This window comes from Palaemon carinicauda, chromosome 21 (genome assembly GCF_036898095.1).
Source record: "Palaemon carinicauda isolate YSFRI2023 chromosome 21, ASM3689809v2, whole genome shotgun sequence".
NCBI classification, from domain to species: Eukaryota; Metazoa; Arthropoda; class Malacostraca; order Decapoda; family Palaemonidae; genus Palaemon; species Palaemon carinicauda.
In genome coordinates, this window is record NC_090745.1 from 32,107,801 (window position 1) to 32,128,135 (window position 20,335).

The following is a 20,335-nucleotide window of genomic DNA, read 5'->3' on the forward strand; positions in this document are numbered from 1 at the left end:
AAGGCTACTTGTCCCTTGAAGGATCTCAGTTTGTCTAGAACTTTCAGCAAAAGATTCACCGGGGGAAAGAGATAAATCTTTTCCCAGTTGTCCCAATTCTGTGACATGGCGTCTGTGGCGTAAGCCTGAGGGTCTAGATTGGGAGCCACATATACTCTCAATTTGTGGTTGGATTCCGTGGCGAAGAGGTCCACTTGGAGGCCGGGAACCTGAGAGAGAATCCACCGAAATGACTTTAGATCGAGTGACCATTCCGATTCTAGAGGGGAGGTCCGGGACAGGGCGTCTGCCACTACATTCCGGACTCCCGCCAGGTGGACAGCTGAAAGATGCCAACGGTTCGAGGCTGCTAGGGAGAATATGGCTACTAGAACATGGTTCAGAGGCCCTGACTTTGACCCGCCTCTGTTGAGGCAGCGGACCACCACTTCGCTGTCGAGGACCAGACGAAGGTGTTGTTTCTTGGGAAGAGCGAGACGTTTCAGGGTTAGAAGAACTGCCATGGCCTCTAGCACATTGATGTGAAAATGGCGGAACAAGGGAGTCCAAAGACCTTGAACTTTCTTGAGCTGAGAATAGCCGCCCCAACCTGATAGGGATGCGTCTGTGTGAATGATTAATTCCGGGGGCGGAAATCGAAGGGGAACTGACTTTGACAGACTGTTTGCTCTTGTCCAAGGAAGAAGTCTTTCCCGTAGAATGGGAGGAAGGCGGACTTTCCTGTCCCGGAGCTTCCGGTTCGCCCTCGAACGCCAGACACGATTGATATCTTTCAATTTTGCCTTCAGAAGAAGATCCGTCACTGAGGCAAACTGAAGGGACCCCAGAATCTTCTCTTGAAGCCGTCTGGAACTTACTTTGTCTTTGAGAAAGCGTTTGGTGTTCCTTGCAATCTCTAACCTCTTGGGTCTGGGAAGACACAGAGTATGAGATATAAGATCCCATTGCAGGCCGAGCCATTGGAACTTCGATTTTGGAAGAAGACGGGACTTCTTGAAGTTGATCTGGAAGCCTAGAGATTGAAGATAATGGATGACTTTGTGAGTGGCTTTAAGGCAATTTTGGGAGGTGTCTGACCAAATGAGCCAGTCGTCCAGATAGGCTACTACTTGAATCCCTTAATTCCTGAGTTCCTGAACAGCGACTTCTGCTAGCTTTGTGAAGATCCTTGGGGCAATGTTGAGCCCGAAAGGCATCACCTTGAAGGAGTAACTTTTGTCCCCTAAGCGAAAGCCTAGGTACGGACGGAAGTGTCTCGCTATCGGGACGTGATAGTAGGCGTCTGTAAGATCGATAGAGGTGGTGACGGCCCCACGGGGAAGTAAGGTCCGCACCTGCGAGACGGTAAGCATTCGAAACTTGTCGCATTGAATGGACAAGTTGAGAAGGGATAGATCTAGAATCACTCTTCTCTTGTCTGAATCCTTCTTCGGGACACTGAACAGCCGACCTTGAAACTTCAGATGTTTCGTTTCTTGTATGGCATTCTTTTGTAAAAGATCCTGGACAAATTCGACCAGGTCCGGGGTGGAATGTTGACGAAATTTGTTCGGAGGAGGAGGTCCTTGAATCCAACTCCACCCTAGTCCCATGGAGATGATACTGAACGCCCAGGGACTGAACCTCCATTTGTTGCGGAAGGCATAGAGCCTCCCCCCTACCTGCTGCACCTCAGTATTGGTTTGAGGAGTTGCCTCCACGTCCGCCTCGGAAGTTCTTTCCTCTGCGAAAGGCTCTTCCCCTGCCTTTGTTCTGGTTAGAACCACGGTGGTAGCCTCTACCTCTACCATAACTCTGGGAAGAGCTATGAGCCTCGTAGGACTGGTTAAAGGCAGGGGAAGTGGCGGAGGCACCAGAAAGCTGGCTCTTAGGTAGCAGAACGGTGACATAGTCATCCGAAGGAGCCCGAGAGGTGGAGGGCTGCGCAGGGGCAACAGAAGATGGAGGAAGAGGCAGCCGGAAGTTGGATGAAGCACTCTGTTGTTGCCTGAACTGGGTGGAGGTATATGGTCTAAGCTTCTTCCTACCCCGGGCTTGATAATTTGCGGGGTCATACTTGCGTTTAGGGGTCAAACCCCAACGGGCTTTAAGGCTCTGATTAACCCTAGTGGCCTCCGCCAAGACTTCCTCTACGAGATCCTCGGGGAAGAGATTTGAACCCCAACAGGAGGACCGGATGAGTTTATTAGGTTCATGCCTAATCGTCGCCTCAGCTAGAACATGCTTGCGACATCTGCGTTTAGCAGTAGCAAAGTCATACAAGTCATAATATAACGACTGTAACGTAGCCTTGTTGAGAGACTTAAAAATACTCTCCGTATCGTAAGTCAAGGCTATCGACTCCGTGGATGTGGCCAGGTTTAGAGTACGGCCCACACGTAGACGGGAATCATATTCCTGTTTAATGAGAGATTCCGGGAGACGGGGAAGCTTCTCACTAAACAAGACTGAGGCACAGTCTGCTGCAAGCTTGCCGGAGGTAAAGGTGGTATGGACGTTGTCCCAACACTCAATACCTGAGGGAAGAAGGAGGGAGATTGGATCCACCTCTCGGATGGGAGGCAAGGGCTTCTCCTCCAGAGCATATTGAAAGGCAAGCTCTGCCACCTTATTGACGCATGGAGTCAAGGTGGTCTTGTCCATTAAGAACATCGTAAAGGAGCTTTTATAAGGCGTCAGCATGGTGTTAGTGCAGCCGATGTCATTCAAAAATCTGGCCCAAACAGATTGGGCTTGCTCCTTCGGGAAGATGACCGTCTCTTTGGGGACCTTGTCTAATCGGACTAAAGCTTCCTCGGTAAGTCTGGCATAACCATGAAATGGAAATGCCAGACCCGGAGGAAAGAATTCAAAGTCCTCTAGAGGACGAGTGCCAAGGCCCTCCAGAGTCAACATTCCGTCTGAGAACGGGGAATGAAGAGCCATCCGCCAGGGGTTGTTCTCGGCAAACGGCGGGAGCTTAGAGGCATCCGGTATGAGAGAGCTTTGGACTCTCTCCGGAGCTCCTTGCTCTAAAGCCCCAATTCTCTGACCGAAGTTAGAGAACATCGTGTCCATCCTCGACTGCATCTCCGAAACCAACTTTTCCTGCATCTCCGACACGATGCGAAGCATAGCTGATTCGGAAAGGCCCAGGCTAGCAGCAGGAGGGGCAGAAGGAACTCCCGGGTCGTGAGACTTAGAGGAGGAACCAGAGGTCTTTGAAGACGGGTTCGTACCATGTTTAGAGCCCTGAGAAGTCTTGTGAGGCTTGCGAGCTTTAGGTAAGGTCCTTGAAGTAGACTTATCCTTAGGGGGAACCGGGTATGAACGTTGAGACGAATCACGGTCCCCAGAAAATCCAAGAAAGGAAGAGCGATCAGAAGAAGAAGAAAGAGCGGGGCTGAGGATAGGAATCTCAGCGCCGGACACACCTGCCTCACTTACCACCCTACCTGTATCCGGCTCGTCTAGCAACATTGGTTCGACGTCCAGGTTCATGGAGGCAACATTGTCCTCCAGACCTCCGGGGGCGTCCGATGGATCTTGCTCTGGGTCGATGAGACCCGTTATAGTGGCATCAATGTGGGCAATGATGGGAGCTGCCACATGCCTAGCCACAGCAGCTGAAGACTTGGCGTTGGGGTAAACCATGGTGCAGTAGTCCTCAGATAGGATGTACGGCCGCTTAGACTTTACATTCCGGGCAAACCCACCAATCCACACCTTCAGTGTGGCCCGAGCCGCAGACTTTTGCTCCGGGGATGCCTGAAATAATAGGGGGAATTATAAAAGGGAGACTCCCAATGGTCCTTCAAGACCATAGATATCTTACTAATAGTAAATAAAATAAGAAGGCAATATAGCCAACGGGACTCACCGAGTCAGATCCAAGGGTAGTGATGAGGTCGAAGCAAATCACACAGTTATCCGGGTGCCATACCACAACGTCTTCCAGTTGAACCCCACAAGGGGCGTGAGATCGGCAGACGGAGTGGCCACAAGGCTGGTGCAGAACAGCTGCACAGGCCGGCGTCAGACAATGCACCATCTGTAAAAAGAATAGTATATGAGAAACTGTAATTCTCTTAATTAGGGGCGGGTCTGGAGGACCCGGGCCTAACATAGGTCTAACACAAGATTAGAGCTTAACTGTACTATTCTTTAAGTGGCCTAACATAGGTCTAACACAAGAAAAGAGCTTAACTGTACTATTCTTTTAAGTAGGGGCGGGTCCGGAGGACCCGGGCCTAACATAGGTCTAACACAAGATTAGACTGTAAAAAATAAAATAAATAATTTTTTTTTTTTTTTTTTTTTAGGGGCGGGTCCGGAGGACCCGGGCCTAACATAGGTCTAACGCAAGGTTAGAGCTTAACTGTAATATTCTTACATAGGGGCGGGACCGGGGGTCCCGGGCCTAAACATAAGTCTAACTTGAAACTAAAGTATAGCCATCCATTCCGGTCAAGCCGGGAGCATAAAAAAGGATGCAATAACAAGGAATTAAGACACATAGTGTCTGATTTCCCGGGGTGGGGTAGACCCCGGGCCGGGAAATAAAGGTATATTCAATACCAATTCCTTTAGAGACTCCGGGGTAGTGATCTGTCATATATAATCATCATAGGAAATGTTATAAAATAATAGGGGGGCGGAACTGTAACTAAGAACTGCCAATCGAACCCGGAGGGTTTCGTATAACATAAGCCAGAATGAAAAGTGAATATAAAATAGGGTGCACCGGGATCCAACTCTGTTGACCGGTGGCCAACCAGACTAGACAGAGACTAAACCGCCGGGCAACCCGGAGGACAAAGTCCATAAACACTTAACTACCCCCTCTAAAAGGAGGGAAGGCAACGGTCCCTTAGTGGAGGGGGGAGAAGCCTAGCCTCCCACCTAGCTAGAGGGGGAGCGTGGGGGAGGATCACGTGATACGAGGCAGCAGGGCTACCAACTGACGATCCCCAACAGACAGATCAAACGGAGTAATGGCACAAATATTCATTATAATAATAATAATAGCGTTAAATATATGAATAAACACATAGAAAATTTTTGGGCAAGGCATGCAACATAAATAATTAAATCACAAAAGACACACCTGATGGCTAAAATAACATTGCCGCCTTAGCACGGTCGGCAGCCATAGCGATACGTAAATGATATCGGCCCAAAAATTGAACCACGAGGATTCTAAACGCTAAATAATGAATATTCACAATAACAAATAATATTTGATAATAAAAATAATACACATAGTAACACCGCAAGTGAAAATTAAAAGCTCTCAAAAACAGGAGTACCAACTGTAGTGAAATCAAGCAAGATCGGTATGAACGAAGAGAATAAACTCCTATAATATAAATATTAAACGATCTAGGTTGCTCAAAACACAGTAAAACCCAGCTTGGTACTTAACTTAGACGGTGTCTCCTGGGAAACCGACGAAGAAGCCATAATTCACTAGAAAATATCCAAAAATTGAGAGCACTAGAAAAATGCGGGTTACTGCACAAGTCGTGCTAAAAGGAGTTGGGTTCTGAGCGGATGCATTGTAGTAGTACCGAGTGAGGTTGAACGGCTCTCCTCTATTGGGGTTCTCTGTCGTGGATTAATCTAAATAGTGCGGGACCTCTGGATTATACGCCCAATTTTATACCGACACCATTAGGTGAGCGAGCTAGTTAACCTAGCACTCCTTTACATTTTTTCTCTGGTATATTTAGCAGTAAATTACCTAAGAATAAGTGCTTAAATGGAGCTTATTCACTGGGCGGCACAGGTTCGAGCCCAGAAATAACATAAAATAAATAAGTACCTGGTAAGGAAGACGACTTGAACCATTACTCTGCCTTTATTAAGTACGTCTTTCTTACTGAGCGTAGCGGTCCTCTTAGGATGCTGAACGACTCTTAGGTGCTGAAGTATAAAGGGCTGCAACCCATACTAAAGGACCTCATCACAACCTTTAACCTCGGCGCTTCTCAAGAAAGAATTGACCACCCGCCAAATCAACAAGGATGTGGAAGGCTTCTTAGCCGACCGTACAACCCATAAAAAGTATTCAAGAGAAAGGTTAAAAAGGTTATGGGATTATGGGAATGTAGTGGCTGAGCCCCCGCCTACTACTGCATTCGTTGCTACGAATGGTCCCAGGGTGTAGCAGTTCTCGTAAAGAGACTGGACATCTTTGAGATAGAATGATGCGAACACTGACTTGCTTCTCCAATAGGTTGCATCCATAACACTCTGCAGAGAACGGTTCTGTTTGAGGGCCACTGAAGTAGCCACAGCTCTCACTTCATGTGTCCTTACCTTCAGCAAAGCAAGGTCTTCTTCCTTCAGATGAGAATGTGCTTCCCTAATCAGGAGCCTGAATAGGTAAGAAACTGAGTTCTTAGACCTTGGAAGAGAAGGCTTCTTGATAGCACACCATAAGGCTTCTGATTGTCCTCGTAAAGGTTATGACCTTTTTAGATAGTACCTAAGAGCTCTAACTGGGCAAAGTACTCTCTCCAGTTCGTCCCCCACCAAGTTGGACAGGCTTGGGATCTCGAACGACTTAGGCCAAGGACGTGAAGGAAGCTCGTTTTAGCAAAAAACCGAGCTGCAAGGAACATGTAGCCGTTTCAGATGTGAAAACTATGTTCCTGCTGAAGGCGTGGATCTCACTTACTCTTTTAGCTGTTGTCAAGCACACGAGGAAAAGAGTTTTTAATGTGAGGTCCTTAAAAGAGGCTGATTGGAGAGGTTCAAATCTTGATGACATAAGGAACCTTAGGACCACGTCTAGATTCCAGCCTGGAGTGGACAACCGACGTTCCTTTGAGGTCTTAAAAGACCTAAGGAGGTCCTGTAGATCTTTGTTGGTGGAAAGATCCAAGCCTCTGTGGCGGAAAACCGCTGCCAACATACTTCTGTAACCCTTAATCGTAGGAGCTGAAAGGGATCTTACGTTCCTTAGATGTAACAGGAAGTCAGCAATCTGGGTTACAGTGGTACTGGATGAGGAAACTGCATTGGCCTTGTACCAGCTTCGGAAGACTTCCCCTTTAGACTGATAGACTCTGAGAGTGGATGTCCTCCTTGCTCTGGCAATCGCTCTGGCTGCCTCCTTCGAAAAGCCCCTAGCTCTTGAGAGTCTTTCGAAAGTCTGAAGGCAGTCAGATGAAGAGCGTGGAGGTTTGGATGTACCTTCTTTACGTGAGGTAGACGTAGAAGGTCCACTCCTGGAGGAAGAGTCCTGGGAATGTCGACCAGCCATTGCAGTACCTCTATGAACCATTCTCTCGCGGGCCAGAGCGGAGCCAACCAACGTCAGCCGTGTCCCTTTGCGAGAGGCGAACTTCTGAAGTACCCTGTTGACAATCTTGAACGGCGGGAATGCATACAGGTCGAGATGGGACCAATCCAGCAGAAAAGCATCCACGTGAACTGCTGCTGGGTCTGGAATCGGAGAACAATACAACGGGAGCCTCTAGGTTATCGAGGTAGCGAACAGATCTATGGTTGGCTGACCCCACAGGGCCCAAAGTCTGCTGCAAACATTCTTGTGAAGGGTCCACTCTGTGGGGATGACCTGACCCTTCCGGCTAAGGCGATCTGCCATGACATTCATATCGCCCTGAATGAACCTCGTTACCAGCGTGAGCTTTCGATCTTTTAACCAGATGAGGAGGTCCCTTGCGATCTAGAACAACTTCCACGAATGAGTCCCTCCCTGCTTGGAGATGTAAGCCAAGGCTGTGGTGTTGTCAGAGTCCACCTCCACCACCTTGTTAAGCTGGAGGGACTTGAAGTTTATCAAGGCCAGATGAACCGCCAACAGCTCCTTGCAATAGATGTGAAGTGTCCTTAGCTCCTGATTCCATGTTCCCGAGCATTCCTGTCCGTCCAAAGTCGCACCCCAGCCCGTGTCTGATGCGTCAGAGAAGAGACGGCGGTCGGGTTTCTGAACAGCCAAAGGTAGACTTCCTTGAGAAGAAAGCTGTTCTTTCACCACGTGAGAGTAGACCTCCTCTCTTCGGAAACAGGAACTGAGATCGTCTCTAGCGTCATGTCCTTTATCCAGTGAGCCGCTAGATGATACTGAAGGGGGGGAGGTGGGGTCTCCCTAACTCGATGAACAGGGCCAGCGATGAAAGTGTCCCTGTTAGACTCATCCACTACCTGACTGAGCATCGGTTCCTTCTCAGCATGCTCTGGATGCAATCTAGGGCTTAGTATATCTTTGGGGCCGACGGAAAAGCCCGAAAAGCTCGACTCTGAAGATCCATACCCAGGTAGACAATGGTCTGGGATGGGATGAGCTGGGACTCCTCAAAATTGACCAGGAGGCCCAGTTCCTTGGTCAGATCCATAGTCCATCTGAGAATCTCCAGACAGCGACGACTTGTGGGAGCTCTTAAAAGCTAGTCGTCTGACGGAGCCGGACACAAGATCATGGTACTGCTGCACAGTCTGTGAACTGTCAACCATGGGGAAGCGAGGAAGTACAGTGACAACCCGAAGCTGTCTAGACTGTCTGGGTCGTACAGACAACTCCTTATCGGGTTGCTGAGGTTGCCGCACTGCGTCACAACAAGTCACTTCTGCTGGTTGTTGAACGTCTTCCCAGTGACACACTGACTCCGTAAACAAAAAATCCTCTAACAAGGACTAAGCTTGGACTGCATGTCTTGCAACACAGCTCAAGGTCTATGGGAGCAGGTGTGGTAACAGACGGGGTTAGCGACTGAAGTGGAACCATTACCCTCCCTGGAAGCATGCTATGCTTAAATAAAAGTCCATAGGAGGCTAAGCAGCTAAAGGCTCCTCTCCAAATGACAGAGTCCTCAAGGGAAAATCAGAAGGAGGGAGAATAGCACTTTCTCATCTACAGGAACCATATCCGAGAAAAGCTAAGTTCTCTCAGTGAGGGTTTCACTGGTGCAAAAGCAGCAGACTAGAAGGCAACGTTATGAAACTGCTTGACAGTCTAGTGAGTTGGCAACAACCAAAGATGTGTGACTGAGAAGCATGCGGTAAGGTATGCAGAGCATGCTGTATGTAGAGCATGCTGTAAGGTAAGCAGAGCATGTTGCATGGCGTGCGGCTTATGCTGCATGGGATGAGGCTCATGCTGCATGGGATGAGGCTCATGCTGCATGGTATGAGACTCATGCTGCATGGGATGAGGCTCAAGCTGCAAGGGATGAGGCTTATGCCGCATGCGTTGAGGAGGATGCCGCATAGTATGAGGCTCCTGCCTCATGGGTTGAGGCGGTTGCCGCATAGCATGAGGCTCCTGCCTCATGGTTTGAGGAGGATGCCGCATAGCATGAGGCTCCTCATAGCATGAGACTCCTGCCTCATGGGTTGAGGAGGATGCCGCATAGCATGAGGCTCCTGCCTCATGGGTTGAGGAGGATGCCGCATAGCATGAGGCTGCCTCATGGGTAGAGGAGGATGTCGCATAGCATGAGGCTCCTGCCTCATGGGTTGAGGAGGATGCCGCATAGCAAGAGGCTCCTGCCTCAAGGAAAGTGGAGGTTGCTGCACAGCGCTGGTATCTGGCAACTCCCAATGCGGCAGCTCACGCGTGGAGGTAGGTTGAGGAACCTCAACATCATACGTCTGGCAGGGTGGACTGCGCAGAGGTGGAGTTGAGGCGGCTGCCTCATGAGCGCTCGCAGGAGGAGGTGTGCTAACCTTCTCTGCCTGAAACTCCTGCATCAACACCGCAAGCTGAGACTGCATTGTCAGCAGCATAGACCACTAGAGTTTAAGAAAGACAAAAACAAACGGAGCTACTGTCCGTTGAAACTGAGGGTCTAAAACAGCTGGTGCGGCAACAGACGGAGTTACTGTCTGTTGCGATACCACCTTGCCTCTCTGGGAGGTGTGCAGTTGTCGTACTGCAGCAAGTCCGAACTGACCCAGTGCTAATGGCACCACCTAGGAGTTGGACTTGCGCGGAAGGGACCGACTTGCACTTAAAAGCTGCAAGATTTGGTCCATGGTTTCTGCGAGAAACCTCTTCCGCAGACGAGGAATAAAAGGGCTCTCTCGTCTTTGTGTGGGTGGGGTGATCACGTCGGCTACGTGAGTTGGTAACACCCGAAACCACGGAGGGAAACGTCTGATCGTCGATCAAGGCCTGCTGAACCCATAAGTCCTTCGACATTACTTCTCCCCTGGGCTTGGGAGCTTGTAAGAGGTCCCAGACTAGGCGAACAACTGGCACGAACAGACGAACCCTCGAACGCAACACTGTAACACTTTGCGCTTATCACTTTATCACTTTTGATTTTCTGTTTGCACTTATTTCACTGAACTCGAAACTTTAAGTGGTTTGTACCTGAAACACGCAATTCTATCCTTCATTAAAAGTTAGTAATTGCGAAAACAGTATTACAATGTAACAGAAAAACATAATGAAAGATAAATAATTCAGTGGCTGGAAAAGAGACTAAACACTAGATCAAATAAACTACGTTTAAAATCTCTCACCGCATAAAGCCTGAGAACAAGAATAAAACTCTAGAAACGTTTACCTTCTTCCCCTAAAGAGACTAGGGAGAAGAGCAAAAACGATAACAACGTTACCCGCTTGAACGAAACGTTTATCCTCCTCTCTCTCCCTCCGTCTCTATCTCTCTCTCTCTCTCTCTTGACTTAGCACCTGAGAGAAGAGCCCAATTATATCTATCGTTAAAACATATTATTGTTAAAGGAAAAAAACTGAAAGATTTCCCAAATAAAAAGTTCCTTTATTAGAATTAAAACCATTTAAGCTAAGAAAGAATGAACAAAACGCTAGAATCGGTTTACTCCTACTGCAACGTGACACCGTGATAGACTCTCTCTCTATCGTAACGATAGAGCGCAAGTTGAACGTTCTGAACGTCAACAACTGCAGAGACAAAACAAAACGTTAGTTCAACTTTGAAAACAGTACAAGACTATCAAAGAAATTCTTTCAAAAACATAAAAATAGCATAATATGTTAACAGGTAAAAACGAAATGACGGGCTCAATGTTAATTAACTTCGGTTCCAAGAAAAGACCGCCTACTATTAGGAAAGGTCGAAAATAAACAAATATAAAAATTAATTTTAATAAGTTTATAATAAAAGGAAGTTAATCAAAGAGGCCTATAAAAGGCGGAGAGATATAAAATAAATCTATAACCTTGTTAAGCAAAATTAAGAGAGTCTATACTCTCTTCGACACCAACACTTCCGTCTAAGGGAAGGGTCGGCCATCTAAAAGTGAAAGAGAGTTCATACTCTCTTCGTACCAAAATTAAATCAAAAATTAAATCAAATTAATTCCAAAAACTTGCTAAGCTAATGATATAGCTTCCTGAATAGCGAAGGCTAAACTCTAGAGCAAATACATCACCAAATCGTGAGCAATAACTCCAGAATCAACAGCGTATCCATGTAGGTCTAGCCGGAGGCACGACAGAGGAAAAATTGAGGTGGTGTTGACAAGAAGTACTGGAGTACCTGACCACAGATGGCGCTGTGGTGTTCACCCCCACCTGTATAGCGATCGCTGGCGTATCCCGACCGTAGATTTCTGTCGGCAACAGAGTTGACAGCTACATGATTATCGGGTAAGATTAATATTGAAAAGGAGCATTTCACTGGGCGGCACAGGTCAGAGCCCAGAAATAACATATAATATTCCCAGTTTAGTATCATATTTATAACTTAATTAAAAACATAAGTGAATTATAACCTCATTATTATTATTATTATTACTTGCTAAGCTACAACCCTAGTTGGAAAAGCAGGATACTATAAGCCCAGGTGCTCCAACAGGGAAAATAGCCCAGTGAGGAAAGGAAACAAGGAAAAATAAAATATCTTAAGAACATTAACAACATTAAAATAAATATTTCTTAAATACACTATAAAAAACTTTAACAAAACAAGATGTAGAGAAATAAGATAGAATAGTGTGCCCGAGTGTACCCTCAAGCTAAAGAACTTCAACCTAAAGACAATGGAACACCATGGTACAAAGGCTACAGCACTACCCAAGACTAGAGAACAATGGTTTGATTTTGGAGGGTCCTTCTCCTAGAAGAGCTGCATTGTTTACTTCCAAATCAGCTGATCCACCCTGCGTAGCGCATCGTGAACCTCAATTTTCGGATCAAATAACTCCCTTATTACTAAGGCATGCTACCATAGGATACAATATTTCATATTTTCTATAATAAACAACTATTACTTGACCTATTATTTTCCGATAAGCATACTAATTACAATGGTTTTATTTAAAATGGCTCTCTCATATTTTATTTACTTGTACAGAGAGTTCAATCATATAACATTAAACGGAGTTTCATTCATGTTGCCGATGCACGATATTTTATAGTTTTTAGTTCTGTGGTGCTTGATTATAAAGCTCAACAGAGACTGCAAAGAAACAAAGATTTCATTTATTACAGAGAGAGAGAGAGAGAGAGAGAGAGAGAGAGAGAGAGAGAGAGAGAGAGAGAGAGAGAGAGAGAGAGATGCATGCCTACGTAATGTTAAGTTGTGATAAATAGTGTTTTCGTATGTACAGTAAAGTAAACCATTCCATATTCTAAATAAAATTTAATTACTGAGTTACACAGTACTGTATACTTTACCCAGCAGTACAAAACGGTAGTGTACACTATGATATCCGAAATGGATCACATCAATTCCGATGCAATCCAATTATGATGTCCTAGTGTACAACATAATTTACAGTAGGCTATTTTATTGTTTGCTTTACCTAATATTTACAGCAAAATGTAATGTATTTAACTACACTGTGGGTGTTTTGTGTGATGTAGATGTATGAGAGAGAGAGAGAGAGAGAGAGAGAGAGAGAGAGAGAGAGAGAGAGAGAGAGAGAGAGAGAGAGAGAGAGAGAGAGATAATATATGAATGATTTGAAGTTTTCTGGCATCCTGACATCAAATAAGAGAAAACTAATTCTGTAATGAGTTGTAAATGTATTATATCAAAATTATGATGGATTATAACACATCGGTGCTTATGTAATACTATATTAACTATATTTAGTAGATGCTATGAATAAGTTAAGAAATATTATACACAATACTCTTTGTTATTAACTTGTATGTGCATCAGCTGATCTGATCACGGCACCCAAAATACTTACTGATAAAATACACCTGAAATTTAAAACAAAAGTACATAAATGTCTTAATATAGCACAATTAACTATTTAAATTATCATAATTTTCTAGAATGCAATTATGCTTACAAAGAGAAATTGAATATTTCAAGCTTTTATGAGAGAGAGAGAGAGAGAGAGAGAGAGAGAGAGAGAGAGAGAGAGAGAGAGAGAGAGAGAGAGAGAGAGAGATATCAGCTGTTGAAAAGTAATAGAATGCACAGTTTTTGTTTGTTTATTTAAAAGAAACAATTACTATCGAGATTTTTAAGGTTTTAGTTTATAAAATAAGCTGTATTTCTGTTTAAGAAAGTATACATATAACATACGGCACAATAGACAACACATAAGAAGTTGCGTCATTCTTCAAGAAAACGAGTAGGCTACGAATCGTCTGAATGAAAACACCGAACACTGACAGTAAGTATAGTTAAGCTATACTTCAGTAATATCACAGTAATATACACTACAGTACCAGTGAGTATTAGGTTACTTTACAGTATTACTAGAAAGAAACAACTCTTGTTATACAGAACAGTAAAGGGATGACGACGACTCTGTAAACCTTTACCTTAGCATAATACTGTACTGTAACCTTACTATGTCCAGTACGTAGTGTACATGTGTGGAAATGTACTGTACACTGTACGTATGATTATAAACTGTTGTAGAAACCAAATTAAAACATCATTAGGCAGTATCAACGGTGTTAATCATAAGCTCGGGCACCCAATTATGGCAAGGGGCAGTGAGAAGTTAGCCCACCCTAGTGCAGCATTTTTTCGCGAAAATTCCCTCTTCGTGTCTGTGTCTGTAACCTAACTATCGCGAAGAAGGAAGGCTAACTATATGTCGATCCAAAGCCATTCCTGCACCTTGACACTTAACTAATGAATGTAATTGCATGTCCAACCAAGTGGGGCTAGAACATTGGTTTTATATGCCCAACCCCTGTAAAGTAACTAAGGGGCACCTTAGACAAATAAGTTGCTACAGATAAAGACATATATTCCTGTCCTTTATGCACATCAAATAAAATGATAGATAATTTTATCCTTCACAAATTATTAATCTTAATAAAAAAAAGTACCGTAGATTCTCGTGTAAAAGACGACCCTATGTTTTAAAGGGCAAACCTTAAAATTTCCCTTAGAAAAAGTGTTCTAATCCTTTATGGTAGTAGGTTGGCCATGGCACCAGTCACCCATTGAGATACTACCGCCAGAGAGTTATTGGGTCTTTTGAATGGCCAGACAGTACTACAGTAGATTGGATCCCTCTCTGGTTACTGCTCATCTTGACTTTGCCTTCACATACACTAAATAATATGGCCTATTCTTTTCACATTCTCTTGTCCTCATACACCTGAAAACACTGATATTACCAAACAATTCTTCTTTGCTCAAGGGGTTAACTACTGCAATATAATTGTTTAGTGGCTACTTTCCTCTTGGTAAGGGTAGAAGAGACTCTTTAGCTATTGTAGGCAGTTCTCCTAGGAGAAGGACACTTCAAAATCAAACCATTGTTCTCTAGTCTTGGGAAGTGCCCTTGCCTCTTTACCATGGCCTTCCACAGTCTTGGATTAGAGTTCTCTTGCTTGGGGACAGACTGGGACCTCCTGTTTTATCTTATTTCTCTTCTTCTTATTTTTTTGAAGCTTTGATAGTTTATGCGTGGTGGATCTGATTTGATGATGCTGTTCTCAAAATATTTTATTTTGATTGTTTATTCTTCTCTTGTAGTTTATTTATTTCATTGTTTCATTTCCTCACTGGACTATTTTTCTCTGTTGGAGCTCTTGAGCTTATAGCATTTTGCTTTTCCAACTAGGATTGTAGCCTACCTTGTAATCATAATACAGTAATAATAACATACTCCATGTAATGGGCGAACGGCAATTTCAACGTCAGCCTAACATTACTATACTTTTATTATAAATATTTTACCACATATAATCTTTATTTATAATAACATCTTTACTAAAAGCTCTTAGTATCATTAGTTATCCCTTGCATGTTTAAATGGATTCGTTTGTTTGTTTGTTATGATCGGCGATGAAACGTGAACAAAACGTTTTCTGTCATAGGCGCCGATTTTTGTGAGAACATGATACAAAATTGCTTATTTCACTCATTTTGAAAATTTAAGGATAAAGTAAGTAAAATTAAATTAATAATAACATAATCATTACATAACAAATACCATGTAAGATATCTGTTGCTGCAAAACCTAACCTATTCACATATGTGTGAATAAATGTGTTCGTCTGTTCATTACAATCAGTGATGGAAAGTAAACAAAGCAATGTTTTTGGTTTTAGGTATCATGTGTAGCAAATGCATGATATAAAATAGTCTCTATTTAATATATTTTGTATTACTAAGTCCAGCACATAGCAAAATCATTTCAAACAATTTAGACGGAACGGAGTACGATGTACTATTCGAGGATGACAGTGCTAGTAGTGCAAACGAAAGCAACGAAGATGATCCCCATGACGATGCTGTCCTGATGAACTTTTATATACTTTTTAATATTTCAAATGACAGTGTTGATTCTGATGTTTTTTTATTCCAAGTTTATTAATAAAGTTTTTTTTCCTTTGTTTAAAATTGCTTGCATCATTACTTTCCTATATACCATACTACAAGTACTGGTAACCTGCAAATTACGAGGTTTTGGACAACCACCATCGATCACCATTTCTTGACAAATAATGTAAACAATCCTAGTTCTCTAAGACCGAAATAAATGTTTTTGGTGACGGAAGTACTGTATTATAATAAAGATAGGATTAATTCATATTTTTATCTCGCTTAAGCATGCAACTACAGTATATGATTATACTCGACATATTGTATGCTGTTAAATCAATCCTTCCTAACTACTATGTAAGTGGAAAAATTAATTACAAATATGAAAAATTATAGGTTTCGGACAATTAGGCCAGCCTACCAACAAGTTCACACAACAGGGCTAGAGTACTATAAATAAAGGTAAAATTACTGGTAAATATTCTTATTTTACTTAAACTTAAAACTATATACCATAACTAAAATGAGTAACTTATGAGATTTTAAGTCAATCCTTCCAAACTAACCTATTAATTAACAATATGCAATTAGAATATCCTAACAACAACACAACAGAGGTCGAGAAAATAAATATTTTCATAATTCCAAAAGTATCTCTTGAGTAATGGGTGAACCCTGACTTTTTTCATCCAAAACTAGTCTTAAAATTTTGCCCTTTACTGTACAAGGAGATATACGGTATTTAGTATTACAGATTTTCTACCGCATATTACGTATCTAAAATTTAATATATTAAAAGCATAAAAATTCATAATACTGTACTTAGTGACTCTTATTTTCGAACTGCTGCAATTGTTTTCTAATCATGTCTTCAATGTGTTGTACAAATATTGTGTAAATTTGCATGAACTCTGTTGTTTCTATCAAATCACTGGCTTACATGGCATATTCAAATGAAAGAACACATTCTACTAATATTCTAACATTCCATAACCAAAGCTGGGACATTCTATTGGAACAATATCAAGTCAGAAACCACTTCCTAAATATGTTTTTCTAATCGTAGCTAGCTAAAAAAAAAGAAAATAGTAAATATATTTTGAAACAACAATAAAAATACAGTACTATAAAGCACCCAAATACCTTAATTTCAAAGTCAGCTGTTGGAGATTGAAGTAGTGACATCATCAAGGTGGCCGTAGAAGTCTTTTGACATATGTAGTAATCTTCTGGGTACCGTATGCCCGTTGAGAGGAAGTTGAGTAGGAAAAGCAGGTGCAGCCTATTGTCAAATGCGTCTTCTGAAGTATACAACCTACTGAATTGAGGAACCTGAAAGTAGTGATGATTAGATCAGATCTATAGTTATTTATAGTTTTAGTCTTAATGTGCCCTGTGGTTTCAAAGTACTTTCCTTTAAAATGTTGGAATAGGGAATCCAATGCAACATAAATACCAAAGACATATTGTCTTCCCTGCTCTAGGGCCAGAGTATCAATGTGCAAAGCATGCACTCAGTGTGTATAAGAGTGACCTTAAAGTTCAGGCACTAATGAACTTGACACAGTACATCTGATGCTGAAACTGTCTGCTATGGGGGACAGGTCATTACTACGTCATTGCTGAGAAGCTCCACAACAGCTGCGCATCAATTTACAGCCAGCCATCATCTAATTTCCTGTCTTTGAACTGTCAACATCGACCCTGCTTCGCCTTTGTAAAGTGAGGAATCTTGGAATATATTTAAGTTAAGTAACAAGAATCAGTTTTAGTTGATAAGCAAGCGATGTGGAATGTGATGAGGTTATATGGAATTGGTGGAAGGTTGTTGCAAGCAGTGAAAAGTTTCAACAAAGGTTGTGAAGCATGTGTTAGGATAGGAAATGAAGTGAGCGATTGGTTTCCGGTGAGAGTGAGGCTGAGACAGGGATGTGTGATGTCGCCATGGTTGTGTAACTTGTATGTTGATGGATTGGTGAGAGAGGTGAATGCTCTAGTGCTTGGATGAGGATTGAAACTGGTAGACGAGAATGATAGCTGATTAGTGACAGAATTTGGAAGGGTATGTAAGAGAAGGATGTTGAGAGTTAATCTGGATAAGAATAAGGTTATGAGATGTACGAGAAGGGAAGGTGGTGCGAGGTTGAATGCCATGTTGAATGGAGAGTTACTTGAGGAGGGGGATCAGTTTAAGTACTTGGGGTCTGTTGTTGCAGCAAATGATGGAGTGGAAGCAAATGTACGTCAAAGAGAGAATGAAGGATGCAAAGTGTTGGGGGCAGTGAAGGGAGTGGTAAAGAATAGAGGGTTGGGCGTGAATGTAACGAGTTCTGTATGAGAAAGTGATTCTACCAACTGTGAGAAAGTGATTCTACCAACTGTGATGTATGGATTGGAGTTGTGGGGAATGTAAGTGAAGGTGAGACAGAAATTGAATGTGTTTGAGATGAAGTGTCTGAGGAGTATGGCTGGTGTATCTCGAGTAGATAGGGTTAGGAACAAGTAGTGAAGGTAAGAACGGGTGTAAGACATGAGTTAGCAGCTAAAGTGAATATGAATGTGTTGAGGTGGTTTGGCCATGTTGAGAGAATGGAAAATGGCTGTCCGCAAAAGGTGATGATGAATGCAAGAGTTGATGGGAGAAATACAAGAGGAAGGCCAAGGTTTGGGTGGATGGATGGAGTGATGGAAGCTCTGGGTGACAGGAGGATAGATGTGAGAGAGGCAAGAGAGCGTGCTAGAAATAAGAATGAATGGCGAGCGATTGTGACGCAGTTCCGGTAGGCCCTGCTGCTTCCTCCGGTCGCCTTGGATGGCCGCGGAGGTAGCAGCAGTAGGGGAATCAGCGTTATGAAGCTTCATCTGTGATGGATAACGGGGGAAGGTGGGCTGTAGCACCCTAGCAGTACCAGCCAAACTCGGTTGAGTCCCTTGTCAAGCTGGGAGGAACGTAAAGAGGAAAGATCCCCTTTTTTTCATTTGTTTGATGTTAGCTACTCCCCAAAATTGGGGGAAGTGCCTTGGTAAATGTATGTATCAACTATTCTTAATTATTATTATTATTATTACTTGCTAAATTAAAACCCTAGTTGGAAAAGCAGGATACTATAAGCCCAAGAGCCCCAACAGGGAAAATAGCCCAGTGAGGAAAGGAGAAAGGAAAAATAAAATATTTTAAGAAAAGTAACAACATTAAAATAAATATTTTCTATATAAGCAATAAAAACTTTAACAAAACAATTGGAGGAGAAATAAGACAGAACAGTGTGCCCGAGTGTACCCTCAGCAAGAAAACTCTAACCTAAGACAGTGGAATACCATGGTGCAGAAGCAATGGCACTACCCAAGACTAGAGAACAATGGTTTGATTTTGGAGTGTCCTCCTAGAAGAGCTGCTTACCATAGCTAAAGAGTCTCTTCTAACCTTAGCAAGAAGAAAGTGGCCACTGAACAATTACACTGCAGTGGTTAACCCCTTCATAGGAGAATAGTTTGGTAATCTTAATGTTGTCAGGTGTATGAGGTCAGAGGAGAATGTGTAAAATATAGGCATTAAAGTACCCTGTAATTTGGGTTTAAATTTTGGTCTATTGCACTGACAAATGGTGTAATTGTGTTTTCTCAATTCCAATTGATATGGTGTTATTAGCTGTTACTCTCTACCTTTTTAAAATATGAGGGGTTTTGTCCACCCTTCCAAGTGTTAAAATTTGACACCCCTGATATGGTGTTATTAGCTGTTACTCTCTACCTTTTTAAAATATGAGGGGTTTTGTCCACCCTTCCAAGTGTTAAAATTTGACACCCCTTTTTAATTGAATAATAAATTTCAGTCCCTTATTGTATTAATTCTATCTTAAATAGCCTAGTAATTTCCTTTTTCCATAATTCTACTCAATCTTACAAATGTTTGGAAGTAAAGTCATACCTCTCTCCACGAAAGAATCTGCTTACGAAATTTTCACGCTGTGAAACAAGATGTGAATATTTTTTACTCATATTGCATAAATGTTTCATGGTAAGTAAAGAGATTTGCCAGCCAGGTCGAGAATAAAATAGTCACCCATCAAACATTTGTAGTAAAAGGGTTGTTTACTCAATAGAAAACATATTTCTCTATACTGAGGGCAACTATAATTGTACAGTGCATATGGTACTGTATATTTTGTATATGTACAGTATTTTAAAGTATGTATTGTATTATTTTCCATTTATTATTGCATTATGTTCTAATAACTGCTTAATTTACAGGTATTAACAGATAGTTTATGTATATTGAATGGTTCAAATGTATTTGGCTGTACAGTATTTCATTGTGGTTATACTGTAGCTTTATTATAAAATTTAATGTGGTGTTTTTGTAGGGTTTGGAATGAATTAGGCTATTTACATGTAAAATGTGACTCATAACATAAAATTTTCACAAAAGGAAGCCATTCTAGAATAAATTGATTTCGTGTTGTGAGGCATTATATAGTTATGAAACAGAATTTGATTTTTAGTCTAATTTCATTGTTGACCTATAATTATGGGTAGACTAGCATAGCCTAAAGCTGGCTTCTTCTGGAAGAATTTATGATTGGTTATTTTATTGATACAGCTGCAAGACCTGCTTTCAAATATTAACATGATAATTTCCTGACCTA

The 20,335-nt window shown here is 42.5% G+C and overlaps 1 protein-coding gene across 1 annotated transcript in view; it reads right to left on the reverse strand.

The window, feature by feature from the left end:
• LOC137615259 (nucleolar pre-ribosomal-associated protein 1) overlaps positions 1 to 20,335 on the reverse strand; it is a 321,164-nt gene that overhangs the window by 19,426 nt on the left and 281,403 nt on the right. Inside the window, exon 13 of the mRNA XM_068344983.1 lies at positions 16,833 to 17,021. Coding sequence (XP_068201084.1) covers positions 16,833 to 17,021 — 189 coding nt within the window. The remainder of the gene's footprint in view (positions 1 to 16,832; positions 17,022 to 20,335) is intronic.